General features: G+C 39.3%; 3 protein-coding genes across 3 annotated transcripts; all 3 read left to right on the forward strand.

Annotated features, from left to right (window-relative positions):
- The first annotated feature begins 2719 nt into the window (after positions 1–2719).
- LOC141904296 (uncharacterized) lies at positions 2720–4236 on the forward strand. The gene is made up of 3 exons (XM_074792874.1): positions 2720–2913; positions 3135–4034; positions 4137–4236. The coding sequence occupies exons 1-3, from the start codon at positions 2720–2722 to the stop codon at positions 4234–4236; spliced, it is 1194 nt and encodes a 397-aa protein (XP_074648975.1).
- Positions 4237–7467: 3231 nt separating this feature from the next.
- LOC141904297 (uncharacterized) lies at positions 7468–8988 on the forward strand. Its single transcript, XM_074792875.1, has one exon. The coding sequence runs from the start codon at positions 7468–7470 to the stop codon at positions 8986–8988; it is 1521 nt and encodes a 506-aa protein (XP_074648976.1).
- Positions 8989–10126: 1138 nt separating this feature from the next.
- Positions 10127–15559, forward strand: LOC141904298 (uncharacterized). The gene has a single exon (XM_074792877.1). It carries the CDS (start codon positions 10127–10129, stop codon positions 15557–15559), a length of 5433 nt encoding a protein of 1810 aa, XP_074648978.1.
- Positions 15560–20128: the final 4569 nt, after the last annotated feature.

Below are 20128 nucleotides of genomic sequence, written 5' to 3' on the forward strand. Positions count from 1 at the left end.
CTAATCTTACGCTTGCTAAATTCTGTTAAAGCTAATTTATCTAATTCACACTTAGAACACTTCTTGTAATATATATTTATAACACCAGTGTTATTTGTAATATTTATAGTTTGTGGTTGTTCTGATTCCATTTATTATATGTATTTTTTACTAAATTGGTTAATATTTTAGAATCCTCTTCCATTTCTTCGACCAACGTCATCCTTTTTCATTCCTCGCTGCTTTTGATAAGTCGTTTCAGTTCCTTGATATTTAAATCATACCACTGGGCAAAAGCGCGCATTCAGGCGTGCTTTTGCTTAATGCGCATGCGCTAATCATAATTATATATTCATTATGTAAATTCTGTAAAATAGAAACAACCGACATAAAATATCAAATCGTGTTCGCATTAGGCAAAACCGCGCATTCAGATTCAGGCGCGCTTTTGCTTAATGCGCATGCGCTAATCATAATTATATATTCATTCTATAAATTCTGTAAAATAGAAACAACTGAACACAGAAAATATCAAAACGTGTTCGCATTAGGCAAAAGCGCGCATACAGGCGCGCTTTTGCTTAATGCGCATGCGCTAATCATAATTATATATTCATTCTGAATAGAAACGACCGAACATAAAAATTTACACCAAACAGATTTACACAATACATTATACAAGTTGTTCAGTCGTTTCTTCCAATACAACATTTGATTTCTATAAATACAATTTATAATTACAAACATTTTTTCAATTGCTGGTAAATATTTAACTACAACAACAAATGTTAAACTTAATCATTGGAGTCTTAATGTTTTTGAAATTCTTATATAGTTTCTTCGTCGATCTTTTGGTGATTCTTGTGCTTCTACGTCAGGTTCTATTGGTTTGATATCCATTGCTGTTGATTCCTCAGTCAGAAAGAGTATCTTGAGTTTCTCTATCGCTTCTTGATGCGTATGACGTTTTATTAATCTAAAATATATTAGCGGCAACTCTAGCCATCTAAAAGATATACTAAATACACTTAAATATATCTAAAGGTTTCATATTTAATAGCCCCAATAACTACAAAAAACAGTACTTACATTTAGATTTAGAATTGTAAACTATAAACTCCTAATTTCGTTTCGAGAGATAGAATATCCTAAGCGTTATGTTACAGCGTCTATTCATTTCCGGTGCTATTTCGAAATTAACACGTCGTCTATTATGACACGTCATCTGGTTCCGGCACACCTTCATCTAGAATGTTCTACGCGTTTGCAATATTATGTCTCATATGTCTCGGCGTCATAGTAACAGCTGTAACAGCTGTGAATTTATAGATTTATTCAATAGTTCATTACATTAAATGTATATAGGCTCAAATAGAATCATGTTCTAGTATAAACAGCTATGTATTATTTCAATCACACTTTACTAACACTTTTAATGTTTAAAAATCTAACTCATACAAATATGAATATTGAAATAATGTTGTAAATGTATCTATCTATATATTCTATAAGAGCTCACACTTTTATATTGAATAATCTGTCAATTTAAATGTTATTCATGTATATGATTATTTTAAGAGTAATAGGGGTAATAGGCTTTCAGGTTAAAGGTTGAATGGTCGAGCTCATTAAAAACAAATATTAAAAGTAATTTAAAACTATAATATATTTTCATAACCGTGTGCATTTCAGTTGAATAATAGAATAATTATTATTATTAAAATATATTTGATTATGAATTTGTGTATTGTAATAATCCAAGCGGAGCGACCAATTGATTTAATACAATATGCTTTTAAAATTAAAATTATTAATATCTTAGAATAAATATTTAGTTATAATATGAAATGCACACGGTTATGAAAATATATTATAGTTATAAATTACTTTTAATATTTTGTTTTTTAATGAGCTCGACCGTTCGACCTTTGATTTGAAAGCCTATTACCCCTATTACTCACCTAGTATGCCCAATAACCGTATTTCGGCAAAACGTAGGTTGCTATATCTAAAGCAAAGGCTGTTGCGTAATGAAGATTTAAAATTAAAGTATGACGAATATGTTAGGGATTTAGTCTCATCGGCCTTTGCTGAAAGATTAACTGGCGCAACAGGTTAATGAGGGTAGTGGATTTACGTGGTACATACCCCACCACCCAGTATTCAATAAGAAAAAAACCTGATAAATTTAGGGTTGTGTTCGATGGCTCCTCTAAATATGAGGGAGTCTCCCTGAACGATTCTTTATAAGAACTAAAGGAGCTTATTGCATTTACTGCCGACATAAAATGCATGTTTCATCAAGTCAGGGTGCCTGACAGAGATGCTCATGCACTCCGTTTTTCTCTGGTGGCCTGACGGAGATCTTGATTTGGATCCGGTAGATTATCGTATGCTGGTACATATCTTTGGTGCGGTGTCGTCACCTAGTGTGTGTAATTTTGCTCTACACCGGACCGCCGGGGGTACTATTCACCTGTTCAGTACTTTGGTTGTAAATACTGTATATAATAATTTTTACGTGGACGATTGCCTTAAATCTTTGGAATCTGTTCCCGTGACAGCAGAAATGGTTAGCCGTTTAAGCAAACTCTTAGCCTTGGGTGGCTTTAAACTGACCAAGTTTACCTCAAATTCTAAGGAAGTATTGGGAAGTATCCCCTTGGAGGATAGAGCTGACAAATTAAGGGAAATTGGCCCTGGACTCCCTGGCGAAAGAACACTAGGTATATGGTGGGATATGGACAAGGATGTATTCAAAATCAGTGTTAATTTAAAGGACCGTCCAGCAACACGGCGTGGAATGTTATCCACTATTACTGGCATTTACGATCCGTTAGGGTTCGCTTGTTCACCTGCCTTGTTACCGGGTAAAATAATTTTGCAGGAGTTGTGTAAAATGGGCTGCGGTTGGGATGATAAGTTACCCCACGAGTATGTGACTCGATTTGAAAATTGGAAGTCAGGTTTACCTGATATTGTCAGGGTTTCTATTCCCAGGTGTATGAACCCCCCCCCCCCGGGTTCAAGGTAATTAATGCTCAGTTACATCATTTCGCCGATGCGTCTCAGGACGGCTACAGATTTGTTACTTATTTGCGGCTGCGCGACGATAACGATAAGGTTCATACAACGTTAGTAAACTCTAAATCTAGAGTTACTCCGCTTAAAGCGGTCAGCATCCCCAGGTTGGAGTTAGCTACTGCAACCTTAGCAGTAAAGAATGATCAAACATTGCGTAATGAGTTTGAATTTGAAATTCACGATTCACAGTTCTGGTCGGATAGTACAACCGTGATAAAGTATGTCAATAATGCTGACAAGAGGTTTAAAACTTACGTAGCCAATCGTTTGGCCATGATTCACGCAGGTTCAAATCCAGATCAATGGCACTACATTCGTTCTAAAATGAACCCGGCTGACGCTGTGTCCCAAGGCGTCTCTGCTCAGGAGTTCCTTCAAGCTGATTGGGTCTCTGGTCCATCACTTTTGCGTTTACCAGAATGTGATTGGCCTAAAGGGTTGGATAACCTTGAAATTCATGAGGACCCTGAGGTAAAAGAGGTTTCTTCCTTTCAGACGAGTGTCAAGCAGGTAGATTCCGAGAGTAAAAGTGAAAATAATGTCATTGCTGACGATACCGGTTACATGTTATTAAATATGGCTAACAAATTCTCTTCTTGGTATAAGCTTAAGGCTGTTACCGCATGGGTCCTACGTTTCCTCAGAAATCTGAAAGCGGCAGTGACCGCTAAACATGACAAAGGTGTACAAAGGTATACAGGGTTTATGACCGTACCTGAAATCAGGCATGCAGAGAAAGTGTTACTGCAGGCTGTGCAATCGAAATATTACAGTTACGAAATGAGAATTCTTTCTGGCGCTTGCAGGAGGAAGACTTTGAAACAGACTAGCCCCATAAAAAGGTTGGACCCGGTATTACTTAGAGTTAAAGGACGTCTCGCAAATTCCAATTTGCCTTACAGTAGTAAGCACCCTATAATCTTGCCAAAGGGCTCTTATGTTACTAGGTTGATAGTTACGTACTACCATAGGTATGTGGTTGGGCATTCTGGTAGGAATCATGTTTTAACGGGTATTAGATGGAAATTCTGGATAACGCGTGGTAACTCACTAGTGGGATCTGTCTTGCGTAGTTGTGTAGACTGTATTAAACGACAAGGTGCGGTGCATGGTCAAAAGATGGCTAATTTACCCGCTGACAGGGTAACACCCGATAAACCTCCATTCACTTAAATGTCGGTGTAGATCTGTTCGGACCTTTTTGGTCAAAATCGGTCGCAGTCAGTTAAAACGGTACGGTTGTATCTTTACTTGTCTGGCTTGTCGTGCAATACATATTGAAGTTTTGCATAGTATGGATACACCTTCCTTTATAAACGGTTTGAGGAGATTTATTGCCCGTAGAGGTTCACCGGAGTCGATCAAGATTTGTATTTCAAATTGGAATCAACAGGAAGTGTCCAATTTCTTGCTTCAGCGGGAAATAAATTGGAAGTTTAACCCACCTGCTGGTAGCCATTTTGGTGGCGTCTGGGAAAGATGCATCCGCACCATAAGGAAAATACTGGGTGCTCTGCTGCGTCAGCAGACGTTGACTGATGAAAGTTTGCAGACGCTTATGTGCGAGGTTGAAAGTGTTGTCAATAGCCGTCCGTTAACCCATGTTTCTGATAACAAAGATGATATACATGCTTTAACACCTAATCACCTCTTATTACTGCGCCCTGGTGGAACCTTGCCACCTGGTATCTTCATTGATACATATATATATATATAATATATATATATATATATATATATATATATATATATATATATATATATATATATATATATATATATATATATATATGTGCGTCACAGATGGCGACAGGTACAATACTTAGCTAACATTTTTTGGCGTCGGTGGAATAAGGAATATCTGCACCTCATGCAAGAACGTCAAAAATGGCATAATCCCAGGAGAAATATAGTTACTGGCGATATTGTGTTAATCAAAGATAATACTGCTGCTAGGTGTAACTGGCCGTTAGGCAAAGTAATTCAAGGGTTTCTTGGTAGTGACGGGTTAGCGAGAAGCGTATTATTAAAAACTATGGATAATGAGTTGATCCGGCCTGTGGACAAATTAGTATGACTTGAATTGGATGATTAATTGCATACGCATTAATGTATAACCGGGTTGATTGTTTTCCACTGTTGTCGGAAACAACTTGATGTAACTGATACTACTGAACTGTCAATCAATATGACCTATATGTAACTCTGCATGCAGCCCCCTTTCCCGCCACTTGGCACTCTAATAAAATTTCTTATACTGTACACACGGAATTCATCACAGCTGTTCTCGATCCTGTTTCTAGTGGATTCTCTACCACATTTTTGGTGCCGTGACCAGGATGGCAGCTCAGGACAAACGCTTGGTGCAAAACCGCACGACCAACAGAGGACTTTTGACCAAAACTATTTCTAAAATTCAAATTATTCTAAGAAGCGAAGCTATTTCGGAATTGGATCGCGATCGGCTACTCGCAGCCATGGAGACGTACAAGGAGAAAAATTAACATTCTCGCTGATCTAGATCAAAAACTCCTACTGACCGTCGAGGAGGCGGACTTGGATAAATTCATTACGGAGGCAGACGAATACCTAACGGATATCAAAGAAAATTACCGGGTACTACAAAGACAAATCGATTGAAGGTTCGCTGCAGATCAACACGATACCAGCTTGATCTCAGATCAGTCTGCGCGAAGCGACCGTAACTCGCGACGAACGGTCAACTTACCAAAACTCTCCTTAATGAAATTTGATGGAAATATACTGAACTGGTTGGAATTCTTCGATTCCTTTAATTCGGCAGTTGGGATGGACGAAAACCTTACGGACGTCCAGAAATTCCAATAGTTACGGGCTCAAACAACGGACGAAGCGGCTCAGGTGATAAACGGGTTATCACTCACCGATGGTAACTACAATCACGCGTTGGAATTGCTCAAAGATCGATACGGTAAACCTCATGTTATCATCGGCGCATATGCGTGCGCTGTGGGAGCTTGAACCACCTAGCGCCAACCACCAATCATTACGTAACTTTTACGACCGTTTAGAGGCTTACATAAGAGGTTTAAGATCTCTTGGTAAACCAGAAGAAACATACGGAGATTTACTCGTGCCTGTCGTATTGGATAAGTTACCCGGTCATATCCGCCAACAAATGACGAGACAACGCGGAAACAATGATTGGAATATCGTCGACCTCAGAACTTCGCTACTAAAAGAAATCGAAGCCCTTCGCGCGGGGGATACGCTAAATAACGACTTTCAAGACCACGATCTCACGTACCCATCCGCAGCCTTCCATACCCGTGTATCTACGTCCAAGCCGAAAACATTCTCACGATCTAATTGCGCTTACTGTAAATCAAACAACCATAATTCTCATGAATGTCGCGTTTTCAACAGACCCGGAAAAAGGCGAGAAATAGTAATTCGAGACCGCTTATGTTTTAACTGTTTAGGTTCACACCGTTCCGCCGACTGCAAATCCACAGATGCCGAAATTGCCAACGGAAACATCATTCATCTCTATGTGACCCGCAGAGAAACCACGTGGCAACGCAACCGCTACAAACTAACACTGACTCACAAACTACCACCCATCAAGTGGAAGTAAAAATAACTCCAACTGGAGGAGCCGTTCTACTAAAAACGGCGTTCGCCCGTATCTCTTCTGAATCGACATCAAGTATTGCGACCATCTTTTTTGACGAAGGCGCCCAAAGATCCTTCATCACACAGAAAATGGCACAAGCCCTACATCTAGTGTCAAATGAGTCCGAAGACATTCAGATATCGGCCTTTGGTGGTATATCAGGACTTGCTCGGTCTTTAGACGTCGGGACCATAAAGCTAAATACCAGTTATGGAGATTTAAAAATTCGAACACTGATCGTGCAGTCGATTTCTGCTCCCATTCACAATAAAATGTCACGAAAGGTGCTCGAATTACCGCATATACGAAATCTCGAATTGGCACATCCGTATTCGGACTGCGAAAATCACGAAATAGAACTCTTAATCGGTGCAGATTATTATTGGGCGATCGTAGGAAATGATATCGTACGTGGCCCCGGACCAACTTCGACAATCGGTAATCTACTATCAGGACCCACATGTCAGCCTACAACTCATATTAACCTCATTAGCGCGCTGAAAGTTAACACATGTGCTGTCGAAAACAAACGCGAGGAAATAAATCTACAACGTTTCTGGGACCTGGAAACAATCGGGATCAAAGATGACGCGCATACAACCGGAACTGCAGTCAGCAAATCCATGTCGAATTACAGTCAGACACACTTGCGCTTTAAAAATGGAAAATACACCGCGAAACTACCCTGGAAAGATGACCACGCCCCCTTGCCAACCAACCGAATGGTGGCTGAGAGACGAACACGTGGTATGATCCGCCGACTTGAACCGGAAATGCGAATCGTCTACAATAATATTATCAACGAACAATTATCACGTGGCTTCATCGAAGAAGTCGAAAACGACGATCACTCGGGACACTACTTACCTCACCGTGGGGTAAAAAAGGACTCAGTAACCACACCTTTGAGAATAGTATTCGACTGCAGCTGTAAGTCCGGACATGAACCTAGTTTGAACGATTGCCTTGAGACTGGACCGTCATTGCTTAACGATCTAGCGTCAATCATAATACGCTTCCGATTACACAAATTCGCGATATCTGCAGACATTGAGAAGGCCTTCCTACAAATCGGCCTTGATTCAAACGATCGAAAATTCACAAAATTTCTTTGGCTTTCCGACCAATCAAACCCAGAAAGTGAATTGAAGGCTTACCAATTTCGTTCAGTGCTCTTTGGAGCGGTTTGCAACCCATACATCTTAAACGTCACCGTGAAATCACACTTACGCAGTATAGATACGGAAACCGCTCGGGATATCTCTGATAACATATATGTTGATAACGATGTCACGGGTGTAAGCTCCGATACCGAAGCGCTTCGATTCTACCACGAATCCGTAGACATTACCAAATCCGCCGGACTCAACCTACGATCCTGGGCAACTAACTCCGGAAAATTACGCGAACAACTAGAAACCGATGAAGTGGCCGACTCAGATACCGAATCGAAAATTCTTGGCTTAATCTGGAACACCCAATGGGATTCTATCGGATTTCCACATAAGCTTAAAAACGAACTGTCATGCGATGTTGTTACTAAACGCGAAGTCGTCAGTCGAGCTTCGAAAGTATTTGACCCATTAGGGTTTTTAGCCCCAGTTCAGATAAGGGCTAAGATCTTTATTCAGGAACTGTGGAAAGAGAAATTCGATTTGGACCAACCCATACCCGATGACCTAAAGCTTAAATGGATACACATTGCGACTGATCTTTGCGACGCTTCAGAGATCCACATTTCACGGAAATACTTCGAGGAATCTGACCGTAGATCAGACTACGAGATCCACGCGTTCGGAGATAGTAGCAAGGAAGCCTATGGATCTGTTGTTTACTTACGTAACCTCACCGACACATCCTTAGTGATGGTAAAAACGCGTGTCGCTCCGGTAAAGGAACTTACCATTCCTCAGCTCGAGCTGCTTGCAGCGCTTACTGCTGCCAGGCTTATCACGTATGTCTATCGTGCTCTCGCGTCGAAAATAAATATATCTAAAACTATTCTGTGGTCCGACAACCAAATCGTATTACATTGGATTCATAGCGACAAGAAACTACCTGTTTTTGTATCAAACAGCGTAACTCAAATCAAATTGGTAAATATTGATGAATTCAAGTACTGCCCGACGAAAGATAATCCGGCTGATATTCTCTCTAGTGGAATATGCGCAGCCGACTTGCAGAACTGCGACCTATGGTGGAAGGGACCACATTGGTTAGGCCAAGGCGATTGGCCCATTTGCGAACTGTTCGATTCACAATCCTGTTAACTGAAACGGAATCATTAGACCCCCAAAGAAGCGCAATCGCTTCTCAAGCCCGCCAGAAATTCGGAATCATTAAAGAAGTAAATCCGGCGTTTTATCCCGACTTATCGAAAATGGTTCGGATATGTGCGTACGTTCTAGGATTTGTCTCACTCTTAAGGGGAAACAAACAGGCGACAGGTCAGACCCTAACAGTTACCGAGTTACAAAAATCCGAAAATGCTTTCATTAGATCGGTACAAAAGAAATACTTTACGAAGGAATATAATGAACTACATCAGAAAAAAACAAATTCAACGTTAATCAAACAGTTTCGCCTCTTCATGGATAACGATGGAATTGTGCGCGTCGGGGGAAGATTACAGAATGCGCCACTAAATTACAGCACAACCTTCCCGGCTCTTTTGCCGTCGAAATCAAGGTTAACCGAACTCGTTGTATTAGACGCCCGCCATAACGTGAAACACGCCGGTTTGGAGTCAACTATGACCCACATACGTCAAGCATTCTGGATTATAAAGATACGGCAGGCTGTCAAACCCATCCTACGGAAATGCGTTCCATGTAGGTAAGTGACGGGATTACCATACGCACTACCAGAACCGGCACCGCTCCAGAAAGATCGCTTAAGCGAAGCTCCGCCCTTTACAGCGTGTGGACTAGATTTCTCCGGTGCTTTACATGTTCGTCCCAATTCGCTAGGGACAAATAAAGCCTACATTCTGTTGTTTACATGCGCCAGTACACGGGCGCTTCATCTGGAAGTCGTAACCGACCTTTCAACTTCAACGTTCTTACACGCGTTTCGTCGCTTCGCGGCTCGTCGTTCCGTTACAAACAAAATAATTTCGGACAACGCCTCAACATTTCTCTCCGCGGACGAGACGATTCGGAATATCTGTCACGCAGTACTAGCGTGTATTATGTAACGTGTTATATTTCACCGATCACAGTTTCACGGGTGATCAACCATGTATATTATTGTGTATATAAACCTTTTCCTGCAATAAAGTGGGGTTCAGTTTTTCGTTTGTATCTAGCTGTGTTGGAGTTATTTTTCTGCCTTTGGAGGATCTACAGTCCCAGGTCATTTTCCGTATGACATTTTGGTCCCTCGAGCCGAGGAAATAGAAACAGCAAGATGGACGAAGAAGATAAGAAAAAATTATACAACACGAGGAAAGGACATCGGAGTCACCTAACGAAATTATTTACGAGAGGAAGAGACGCGGTATCTCAGGAGCAAAGCGTGCAAGGTATGTCCGTCGTATCGATGATAAAGGAAAAAATTCAAATGATGACCGATTTAGATTCAAACTTATTAGAATTTTATTCGAAAGAAAAAGAAATTTGCGACTTTATCGCCGAGTCTGAAGATTATTTGTCGGAACGAAAAATTGATTTGTCAGTGTTGGAGCATTCCGTACAAGCTCTTACGATTAATGTTCCTTCAAACCGTGATTTTACAACTCGTCCGAAAAGATTAACGCTCGAAAAATTAAAATTGCCGACATTCTCAGGAAACCTCCTAGAATGGAAGTCATTCTGGGACTTATTTTGCGCAACAGTTGACGAGCAGTCGGATCTCTCGGGTATCGAAAAATTTAGTCATTTGATTACTCATTTGACAGGAGAAGCCAAAGAATGTCTTGAGGGCCTCCCGTTAACCGATGTGAATTATTTCGTTGCAAAAAAGTTATTGTGCGACCGATTCGGGCAAGCTCATAAAATCGCTGAGGTCTATATGACATCCTTGTTGAGTTTACCGGCACCCCGCTATGATCTAAAATCGTTAAGGTCATTTTACGATAAGTTAGAGAAATACATCAGGAGTTTAGATTCGATAGGGAAGCCTACTTCAAATTATGGCGCCATGTTAGTTCCGGTTCTGCGAACGAAATTACCATATGAAGTAAATTTGAGTATTTCTAAAGAGCATGGCAATAAAGACTGGGACCTCGACTCGTTGCGTACGGCTATAAAGAATGAAGTGTTAACTCTCGAGGCGTGTAACACTTTGAGTTGTTCGAATTCAACTCAAGCCAAAAGTTCAACCGTGACGTCGTTGATTTCGACCGTAGATCGCGTGAATTATAATAGACCGGTTAAACAACAACTACACCGTCCCAACAATTCGAACCGCGGTAAATGCGCGTATTGTTATTCTTCAAATCATTACGCGAACCAGTGCGAGATCATAACTGACCCTGAAATTCGCTTCAGTATGATCAGAAATGCGAATTTATGTTATAGTTGTTTAGGGAAACACCGTTCTCGAGATTGTGGTTCTCAACAGCGGTGTAAATCGTGCGGCGGCAAACATCATTCGAGTTTGTGCAGTGCTTCTTTTTTCAGGCGATCTCAACCTAAGGGTGTGCGTGCACATTTGGTCAGTTGTGAGCGTAGCGTTGATGGTACTGCGCCTACACCTCAGTTAGTACCCGCGGCTCGCAATCCCACACCACAACAGCAGTCAACAATGAGTTTAATAAATGAATCCAATTCTTACGCAAAATCAGAAACGTCTATAGAAAATGTTAACATTTCAGTAGCCGTTAATACGGTTCAAACGATTCCAGTTCATTTAAAAACTGCTGTTGGTAGGGTAACGGGACCCGAGGAACATACCTTCGCCAACATCCTTTTCGATGATGGATCGCAAAGATCATTTGTTACGGAAGAGTTAGCAAATCTTCTAAAATTAAAGATTATCAAAAATGCAGATTTGAATTTGTGTACTTTTGGGGCAACTTCGACTACGAACAGGAAGGTCGATATTGTAGAGATTAACATAATATGTACAGATGGATCTACTTTAAAAGTCGAAGCAATAGTTGTACCGGCCATAACAAAACCATTACTTGTGCCTTCTGATATTGAAACAATTAATGAATTTAAAGGTCTTCAATTTGCACAACCCATACATTACGCTTCAGATCACATCGACATTTCTGTATTAATCGGAAGTGATTATTACTACAATTTTATTGAGACTGAAGGCACAATACGGTCGAGCGATGGTCCAGTAGCGGTTCCAACTAAACTCGGTTATGTTATAACTGGGCCTAGGAAAAATGGTAGTTCTAGTAATGTTAGCATGTTACATGTAGTATCGGAGCCTGATTCTTATAATCTTGGCCGATTCTGGTCGTTAGATATTTTAGGTATCACGCCTCCAGTCGACGAAACTTCCAATTTTTTAGAGGAATATCTAAATAGTTCTATTTCTAAAGAAGGAGGTATCTATCAGGCAAAACTCCCGTGGAGAGTGGGTTATGGTCCTTTACCATCAAATTACTCGGTAGCATACGGCCGTACAAGATCACTCGCTCGGCGCCTGTTTCAATCTTCGTTGTTAGAGAGTTATGACGGGATAATCAAATATCAATTAGAACGCGACTTCATTGAGAAGGTGGCCTACCCTGATCCTATTGATGATTTAGGGAAAATTCATTATATTCCGCATCACGCTGTATTTCGAGAGTCTAGTACTACACCTATCCGCATAGTATTTGACTGTAGTTGTCGTTCTTCCAAAAACTCATTAAGTTTGAATGATTGTTTGGAGTCAGGGCCTTGCCTTCTCAATGAACTCACTTCTATTCTCATACGATTTCGATTATTTGATTGCGCAGTAACCACTGATATCGAAAAAGCGTTTTTGCACGTTGGTTTAGATAAATCGGATCGAGATTCTACGCGTTTTCTCTGGCTTAGTGATTCGAAAGACACTGAAAGTACATTTGAGGTTTATCGCTTTAAGAGAGTCCTTTTCGGTGCGAAATGTTCGCCGTTTATGCTAAATAGTACAATTATATATCATCTTAGAAACAGTTTCAAAGGTAAATTTACGAATAACCTTTTACGAGATATATATGTCGACAATATTAGTACAAGCGTAAACTCTGTGTCAGATGTAATTCAGTTCTATAAAGAAGCGAGATCACTCAAAGAAAATGCCAATTTCAATTTTCGATGCTGGGCATCGAATAGTTCGCAGCTACGTGAGCTTGCAAAACACGACGGTGTACTTGAACCTTCTCGTATTGTAAAGAATCTTGGTCTCATGTGGGACACTGATAGAGATTTGATCGCATATCCAAAGCACGCGGTAATAGACGAGTCTCCTATCACAAAACGTGTTATTTTGAGAAGGACCGCCAAAATATATGATCCTCTTGGGTTTTTGACTCCCGTCACTCTTCCATCAAAATTACTTCTTCAAGATTTATGGAAGCAGTCATACGGATGGGATGATTTGTTACCTAAGGATATTTGTTCTCAATGGTTCTCTATTAATGAAAACCTGTGCCGAGCTTTGGATATGACATTTCAGAGAAAGTATTTCTCAGATCCGAATTTGCGAACTACTGATTTAGAACTACACATATTTGGTGATAGTTCGACTCGCGCGTATGGAGCAGTGGCGTACCTTAAATCTGGTAGTCAGTCTAGTTTGATAATGTCAAAATCTCGTGTCGCTCCAGTTAAAGAATTGACCATCCCTAAGTTAGAATTGATGGCAGCTACGGTTGCAGCCAGGTTGTCTGATCACATTCAACGTTCAATTAATCCAACCATTGGTTCTAATTCGCCTATAAAATCCTTTCACTGGACTGACAGTCAGATTGTATTGGGTTGGTTAAATTCAGGAAAGAAACAGACACAATTTGTGAATAACCGGGTATCCGAGATTAGAAAATTAACTTCTTTAAACAGTTGGTTTTACTGTCCAGGTAACGTTAACCCTGCAGACCTGTTAACTCGCGGTGTGCATTACAATGAGTTAACAGCTGATCTATGGTTAAAAGGGCCAGCTTGGTTGACCAATGGGAGTCCTCTACCTGAACAGCCTAGCACAATTTCAATCAATTACGTAGTGGCTCAAAATTCCGATCCAATTCGTAAGAAGGAAAGTTCAATTTTTACTTTTCAATTGGGAGAAGTTATAGATTATAGTCAATTCACGTCATACTCAGAGTTGGTAAATGTCATGGCTCTGGCTTTACGCTTTATTCATAACCTTAAATCAATAAAAGAGGATCGAAATCACGGACCACTATCGTCATCAGAAATCGTGAATGCTGAAAAATTGATAATCAAATATTTTCAGTCCGCTTTGTGTGCCGAGATAATTCAGGACTTGACGAGTGGCACAAAGAGAAAGAAATTATCTGTAGTTAATCAACTACAATTATACATAGACGACGAGGGCATTATTAGGTGCAAAGGTCGTCTCCAGAATGCTGATATGAGTTTTGATTCTAAACACCCGATATTCGTACCAAAATCGTGTATGTTATCTAGTTTGATTATCAATGATGCTCATCTGCAGGTCATGCATTTCGGTGTAAGTGCAACTGTGTGTAAGATACGAGAAAATTTTTGGATCCCTCAGATACGCCAAGCAGTCAAGTCTCAGGTCAGAAAATGCGTTACATGTCGCAAAGTTTCTGGTAAACCCTTTACGTTACCAGATCCACCTCCACTTCCTGGGTATAGAGTTTCTAGATATCCACCGTTTTACTACTGTGGACTGGATTATTGCGGACCATTCGTTTTAAAAAATGGCAGCAATTGTTATATTGCATTATTCACATGCACTGTAACCAGAGCAGTCCATTGTGAGGTTGTAGTTAGTAACTCTACAGACGAATTTATAAGATGTTTCCGTAGGTTCACTGCTCGTCGCTCCGTGCCAAGGATGCTTATCTCTGATAATGCTAGTACCTTTATCGGAGCCAACTCCGAATTGAAGAAGATATTTGAAGCTTTGAGTTCAACGAATTTCCTTTCAAAGCGACGCATTGATTGGCATTTTATGACAAAAAGAAGCCCTTGGCACGGAGGATTCTACGAGCGATTAATCGGTTTGACAAAGTCTGCTCTGAAAAAGTGTTTAGGAAGGGCAAAAGTAACTCTAGATGAATTTTCGACATTAATCACAGAAATTGAGTGTACGATTAATGACAGACCCTTAGTCAGGGAAACATCAGATATCAATGACATTAATGTATTAACTCCATCTCATTTAGTTTGTGGAAGGAAAATTAATTCATTGCCTCATCCTGAGTTTGATATCAATGATCCTGATTATTCCAATTTGTCAGAATCCGAGTTGCAGAATCGATATAAATTCCTGGTTACACTTCAAGATAAATTTTGGGATAAGTGGCATAAAGAGTACCTGGTAAATTTGAGAGAATCTCATAAATCTGTTGGCGATAATTATCAAAATATCAAACCGGGAATGCTAGTTTTAATACATGACGCACATGTTCCACGTTTACGATGGAAATTAGCTATAATTACTAAGATTTTGCGCGGGGAGGATGACCTCATTCGGTCAGTAGAGTTAAAAACTGCCAATGGTTTCACTAACCGTCCAATTTCTAAACTAGTTTATCTAGAAGTAAATGTTCCAGTTGAATCCATTCCAGTGCAAAATTCAATTTCAACTGATGAGAAAACTCAAACTCCTCGTCCCCCTACTCGTGCATCGGCAATAGTTGCCAAAGATAGAATTTCGAAGCAATTAAAAGTTTTGGAAGATCAAGATACAGATAATGCTTAAATTAGTCTCAGTTCTATTAAGATTATATTACAATTACATGTAAATAGTTTGATTGTTAAATCAATTGTTCATTATAATAATATGTAAATTGTTTGTAATTTCGTACATTGAGATATTTGTTATACGAACTTCTATTTCTATTTTGTATGATTCTATGTACGATTTATCTTTAAACTTATCTGCTGTGGTGGGAGTGTCACGCAGTACTAGCGTGTATTATGTAACGTGTTATATTTCACCGATCACAGTTTCACGGGTGATCAACCATGTATATTATTGTGTATATAAACCTTTTCCTGCAATAAAGTGGGGTTCAGTTTTTCGTTTGTATCTAGCTGTGTTGGAGTTATTTTTCTGCCTTTGGAGGATCTACAGTCCCAGGTCATTTTCCGTATGACAATATCTACGAATCTCTAACAGTACACGAATATCTGCTTAAAAACTGCTGCGAATGGTCGTTCATTCCCAAACGTGCACCCTGGTTCGGAGGGTTTTTGGGAACGTTTAGTGGGTGTTGCCAAGTCTATTCTCAAAAAAGTGTTGGGACGTGCCCTTCTATCAGTTCAAGAGTTAATAACTGTCGTAACGGAGATCGAATCGGTGTTAAACAATCGTCCGCTTACGTATTTCTCTACGGATGTCAATGATCCGATGCCATTGACCCCGGCACACTTGTTGTATGGCCGTATGTTAAACATCCTCCCTCACATTGTATTCTCGGATGACGAAATAAACGACCCGACCCTACTTTCGGTACAGACCATTCTAAATTCATAAAACGCGCGATAAGACTTTCCGAACTACAGAAACATTTTTGGAATAGGTGGTCGTCCGAATACGTGACCGCGTTACGTGAAAGACATATTACACTTCGGAAACGAGCGGGTCAAAACGTCATAAAGGTTGGAGACGTCGTACTCGTCCACGATGACGTAAAAACCGTGTTAACTGGAAGATGGTTTAGTTCGGTCAGCTAGAATACGTACGAACAATATTATAACTTCGAGACCGATTAGTTAACTTTATCCGCTAGAGGTATCTAGTGTCGAAACCGATAAACCCGATATCGCGCCCGATACCTCTATGAGTGATCAACCAGAGCGAAACGCGAAAACTATAAGACAATCGGCGATCAGAGCTCAACAGAACATTAAAAATGGACTGGATTAATTTCAGATTGACTCAAATCTTAATTAATTAACTGTGTGTGTACTTATATCTATATTAATATCTAATCTTACATAGGTTTATATCGAAATATTTACTCTACTTAATCTGAATAACTCCGTAAAATGTTCTTATGCAATTTCAAACACAACGCAATATAACCAATCTATTTCGCTTAATTGTTTTAGGGTATCACCTTAAGTGGCCCGGGAGAATGTCGGAAACAACTTGATGTTACTGATACTACTGAACTGTCAAACAATATGACCTATATGTAACTCTGCATTCAGCCCCCTTTCCCGCCACTTGGCACTCTAATAAAGTTTCTTATAATGTACACACGGAATTCTTCTCAGCTGTTCTCGATCCTGTTTCTAGTGGATTCTCTACCACAACTGTTATTGCATTTAGTTGTACTAGTATGTTAAATTTTAGTTTTTTGTTGTATTGTTCATTTTTATCAAATGATTTATAAGCACTTCAGGGGCAATGATAAGTTTCCTTTACTTAAGAAAGGTGGCGCTTTGGTAAATGTGTGTTAGTTATCATGGTAGAATCAATTTAGGATTTTGAGAGTTAAGGGACTGGGTGCCCTTAAGGGGGAGGGTATGTTGATGCCAGAACGTATGGTATGGTGGCGCCCCCTTTTATGGTGCTCCCTGTTCCAGAAGTATAGCTGCAGGGCAGAACACGTTGTTGTAAGTTTATTTTAGTTTATATTGAGATATGAAGATGTTAAACCTTTCGGATTTTTAAGGTCATTTTGTATTTTTCTAGAAATCTCGATATTCGGAGCTTGAATTATGTAAACAGCGGCTGCAGTGTTTTGTATGTGGAACTTCTGTGTACCATTACTGTTAGTGTTACAATTGGTTGGAACAACTGTACTGTTTGGAACAAATAAAGGAACGAAATCGAGCATATATCAAGAGCGAAATACGTCCTGGTTATTATTGGTATCGTCTGTTGGATTTTCGATGCTATACAGGTGAAATGATGCTGACCGTCTTCACTCTCATCAATGCCTCTTAAAAAACAATACAGGGGTGAGGGAAGCAAACGGGCGAGAGGAGGACAAACGAACAGCGGCATTGAGTGAATTCACCACCAGAGAAGAAACAACTCCACCCGGAGAAGATATCGATACATTTTCCTATTACGGTAACAGCCAAGAGAAACAAATAGAACCAGATGAAGAGATTGAAGAAAAAGAACCGACACCAGAGCCGCAACCACAGTCACTGGAACATGCAGTGAGACAAGAACCAAAACCAAGAAGAAGATGAAAATAGATTTTATTTAAAACAATTAACAGAATACAATTATTTAAATTTTCTTTTACTGTTTTAGGATCTAATATAATAAATTTATTATTTCTAGTAATATTTCTATCATAAGTTTGATTAAATTCATACGTTGGGCAAAATAATACTATATTATCAAAATAGTTTTCATAAACAGTTTCTAATAAATTTAATATAAAACTTTAGACATAGGACATGCAACTTTAGACATAGGACATCAAAGTTGAAAACTTTTTTTAATGAAACAATGGATAAATTCAATATAATTTATACTTCATTGATCCAATTATGAGAAAATAATTTCATTTCTTAAATTTGCACTTTAATTTCAAAGGCCTCCATCAATGTATGTTTGAAGCTATATAAAGCTCCGATATCGGGGCCCGCTAGTGACGTTCAACTACCACCTAACAACAGCTCTTCTGTATATGCAACGGTTCTACGCATGTACGAGGATGCACACCGCCAGAAGCTGTTACACTGGAATCAGGCATCAGTGATTAGAATAGCACTGGTAGCAAAGGACATTCCGAAACAATTCCGAATGCACTTACCACTGCGAGTGATCGATACCGATAAAAATCAAGACTACTCTTGAGACTGGGCTAAACAGTTACCACAAACATGCCTGGACTTGATGAAAATGTCGATCCGTCACCACGACACGATGACGGAATACTTTCGCAAGAAGGTCAACTCCATCATGGCCGAATTCCTGAAGATGTCCGGTTCATCGCAGCTACTACTAAACACGGCTGAAGCCGAGGTGGAATCGAAGAATATTGTACTGCAAAGAAATCAACTATAGGCCTATCATCATCACCAAATCCGGTACAAACAGTATTTAACACACCACCTCCACCTCTACCAGTTAGGACTACACCAGTTAGGACTACAGTTACATCACAACTGCAGTCATCTACAAAAGTAACCCCAGTTCATTCACTCCAAGGTATTTGAATTGAAATGGTCTTTAATTTTAGCTTGTTTCGATACATGTAAAATGAATGAATGAATATATAATTTAATTGAAGCCTAAAATAAAAGGTTCAGCTTTACATTGTGATGAAAGTGCACAAACCTGAAAGTAATTGGAAGATGTGGGTTTCAGATCAGAGGGCGAGAGGGCGAAACACCACTCATCACCAAAAGTAATAATTCAATTGAGTATGAGACACCACTCATCACAGCTAGGCTCTAGTGAGAACGGACGATTGCTCTGTGATACACATATACAGTGAGTGCGCGTAACAACATCTGCGCGTGGATTGAACGATACAGTGAGTCTCTACTGAGAACGGTTATTAACGCGTGTGCTATTACTGTAGTACAGTGATTGCGTGTCAACTGTACCCAGATAAATAGATGCTGTGAGGCTTGGGTGAGAACGGTTAATAGCGTGTTTGTTATATACAAGGGGAAGTAATCCCCACTCATCACCACAAATAATTTGTTTTCCTTATAAATGGGAGATAGAAAAGCATTCTTAGCAACAATAAATAACAGAATAAAACCAGCAAAAAAACAATTTGAAATAAAAAAGTTAGTTGATGTTACAAAAGAAATTGAACATAAAATATTGAAATTAGAAAAGATAAAAACTAAATATGGAGAGAAAGTATCAGCGAATTTAAGCTACTGTAATGTTAGCACATCGCGAGAATTTAAAGTGTTTTTACCTGATAAATGGGTTTCATTGAGTACAGAGGAATTAAAAGATTTAGAAGGATTTAAAATAATCTATCATGGGAAAAATAATGGATATAAATAATAAAGATGGCCATCATGATTTAGAAATTGTTGATTAAATTTAAAAAAATAAATTAATAAAAATAATGAATATCTAGAATCCGAAATGACTTATCTGGACAATTTAATTGCTCCGCATAGATGGTACCATAAACGGCACCCACACAGTGATAGACAAAAGTAGTGAGATATTCAATTATTTTTTTTGCTTTTTTTCTAAAATATTAATCCATTTTTTTAATTATCAATTTTGGAATTTCAGAAGTACTTTCATTTTTGATAGCAGTTGGTTCAGAATTACTAATATCATGAATTTTATTTGATTTCTTATACCAATTACACCCAATCA

This window comes from Tubulanus polymorphus, chromosome 4 (genome assembly GCF_964204645.1).
Source record: "Tubulanus polymorphus chromosome 4, tnTubPoly1.2, whole genome shotgun sequence".
Lineage (NCBI taxonomy): Eukaryota > Metazoa > Nemertea > Palaeonemertea > Tubulaniformes > Tubulanidae > Tubulanus > Tubulanus polymorphus.

Excerpts from the sequence above, each read along its gene's own strand:
- LOC141904296 (XM_074792874.1), top strand. The coding sequence starts at position 2,720 with ATGGACAAGGATGTATTCAAAATCAGTGTTAATTTAAAGGACCGTCCA. Across the intron at positions 2,914-3,134 it reads GATGATAAGTTACCCCACGA|AGTTACTCCGCTTAAAGCGG; the intron begins GTATGTGACTCG and ends CTCTAAATCTAG. Across the intron at positions 4,035-4,136 it reads ATAGTTACGTACTACCATAG|TTGTGTAGACTGTATTAAAC; the intron begins GTATGTGGTTGG and ends TGTCTTGCGTAG.
- LOC141904297 (XM_074792875.1), top strand. The coding sequence starts at position 7,468 with ATGATCCGCCGACTTGAACCGGAAATGCGAATCGTCTACAATAATATT.
- LOC141904298 (XM_074792877.1), top strand. The coding sequence starts at position 10,127 with ATGGACGAAGAAGATAAGAAAAAATTATACAACACGAGGAAAGGACAT.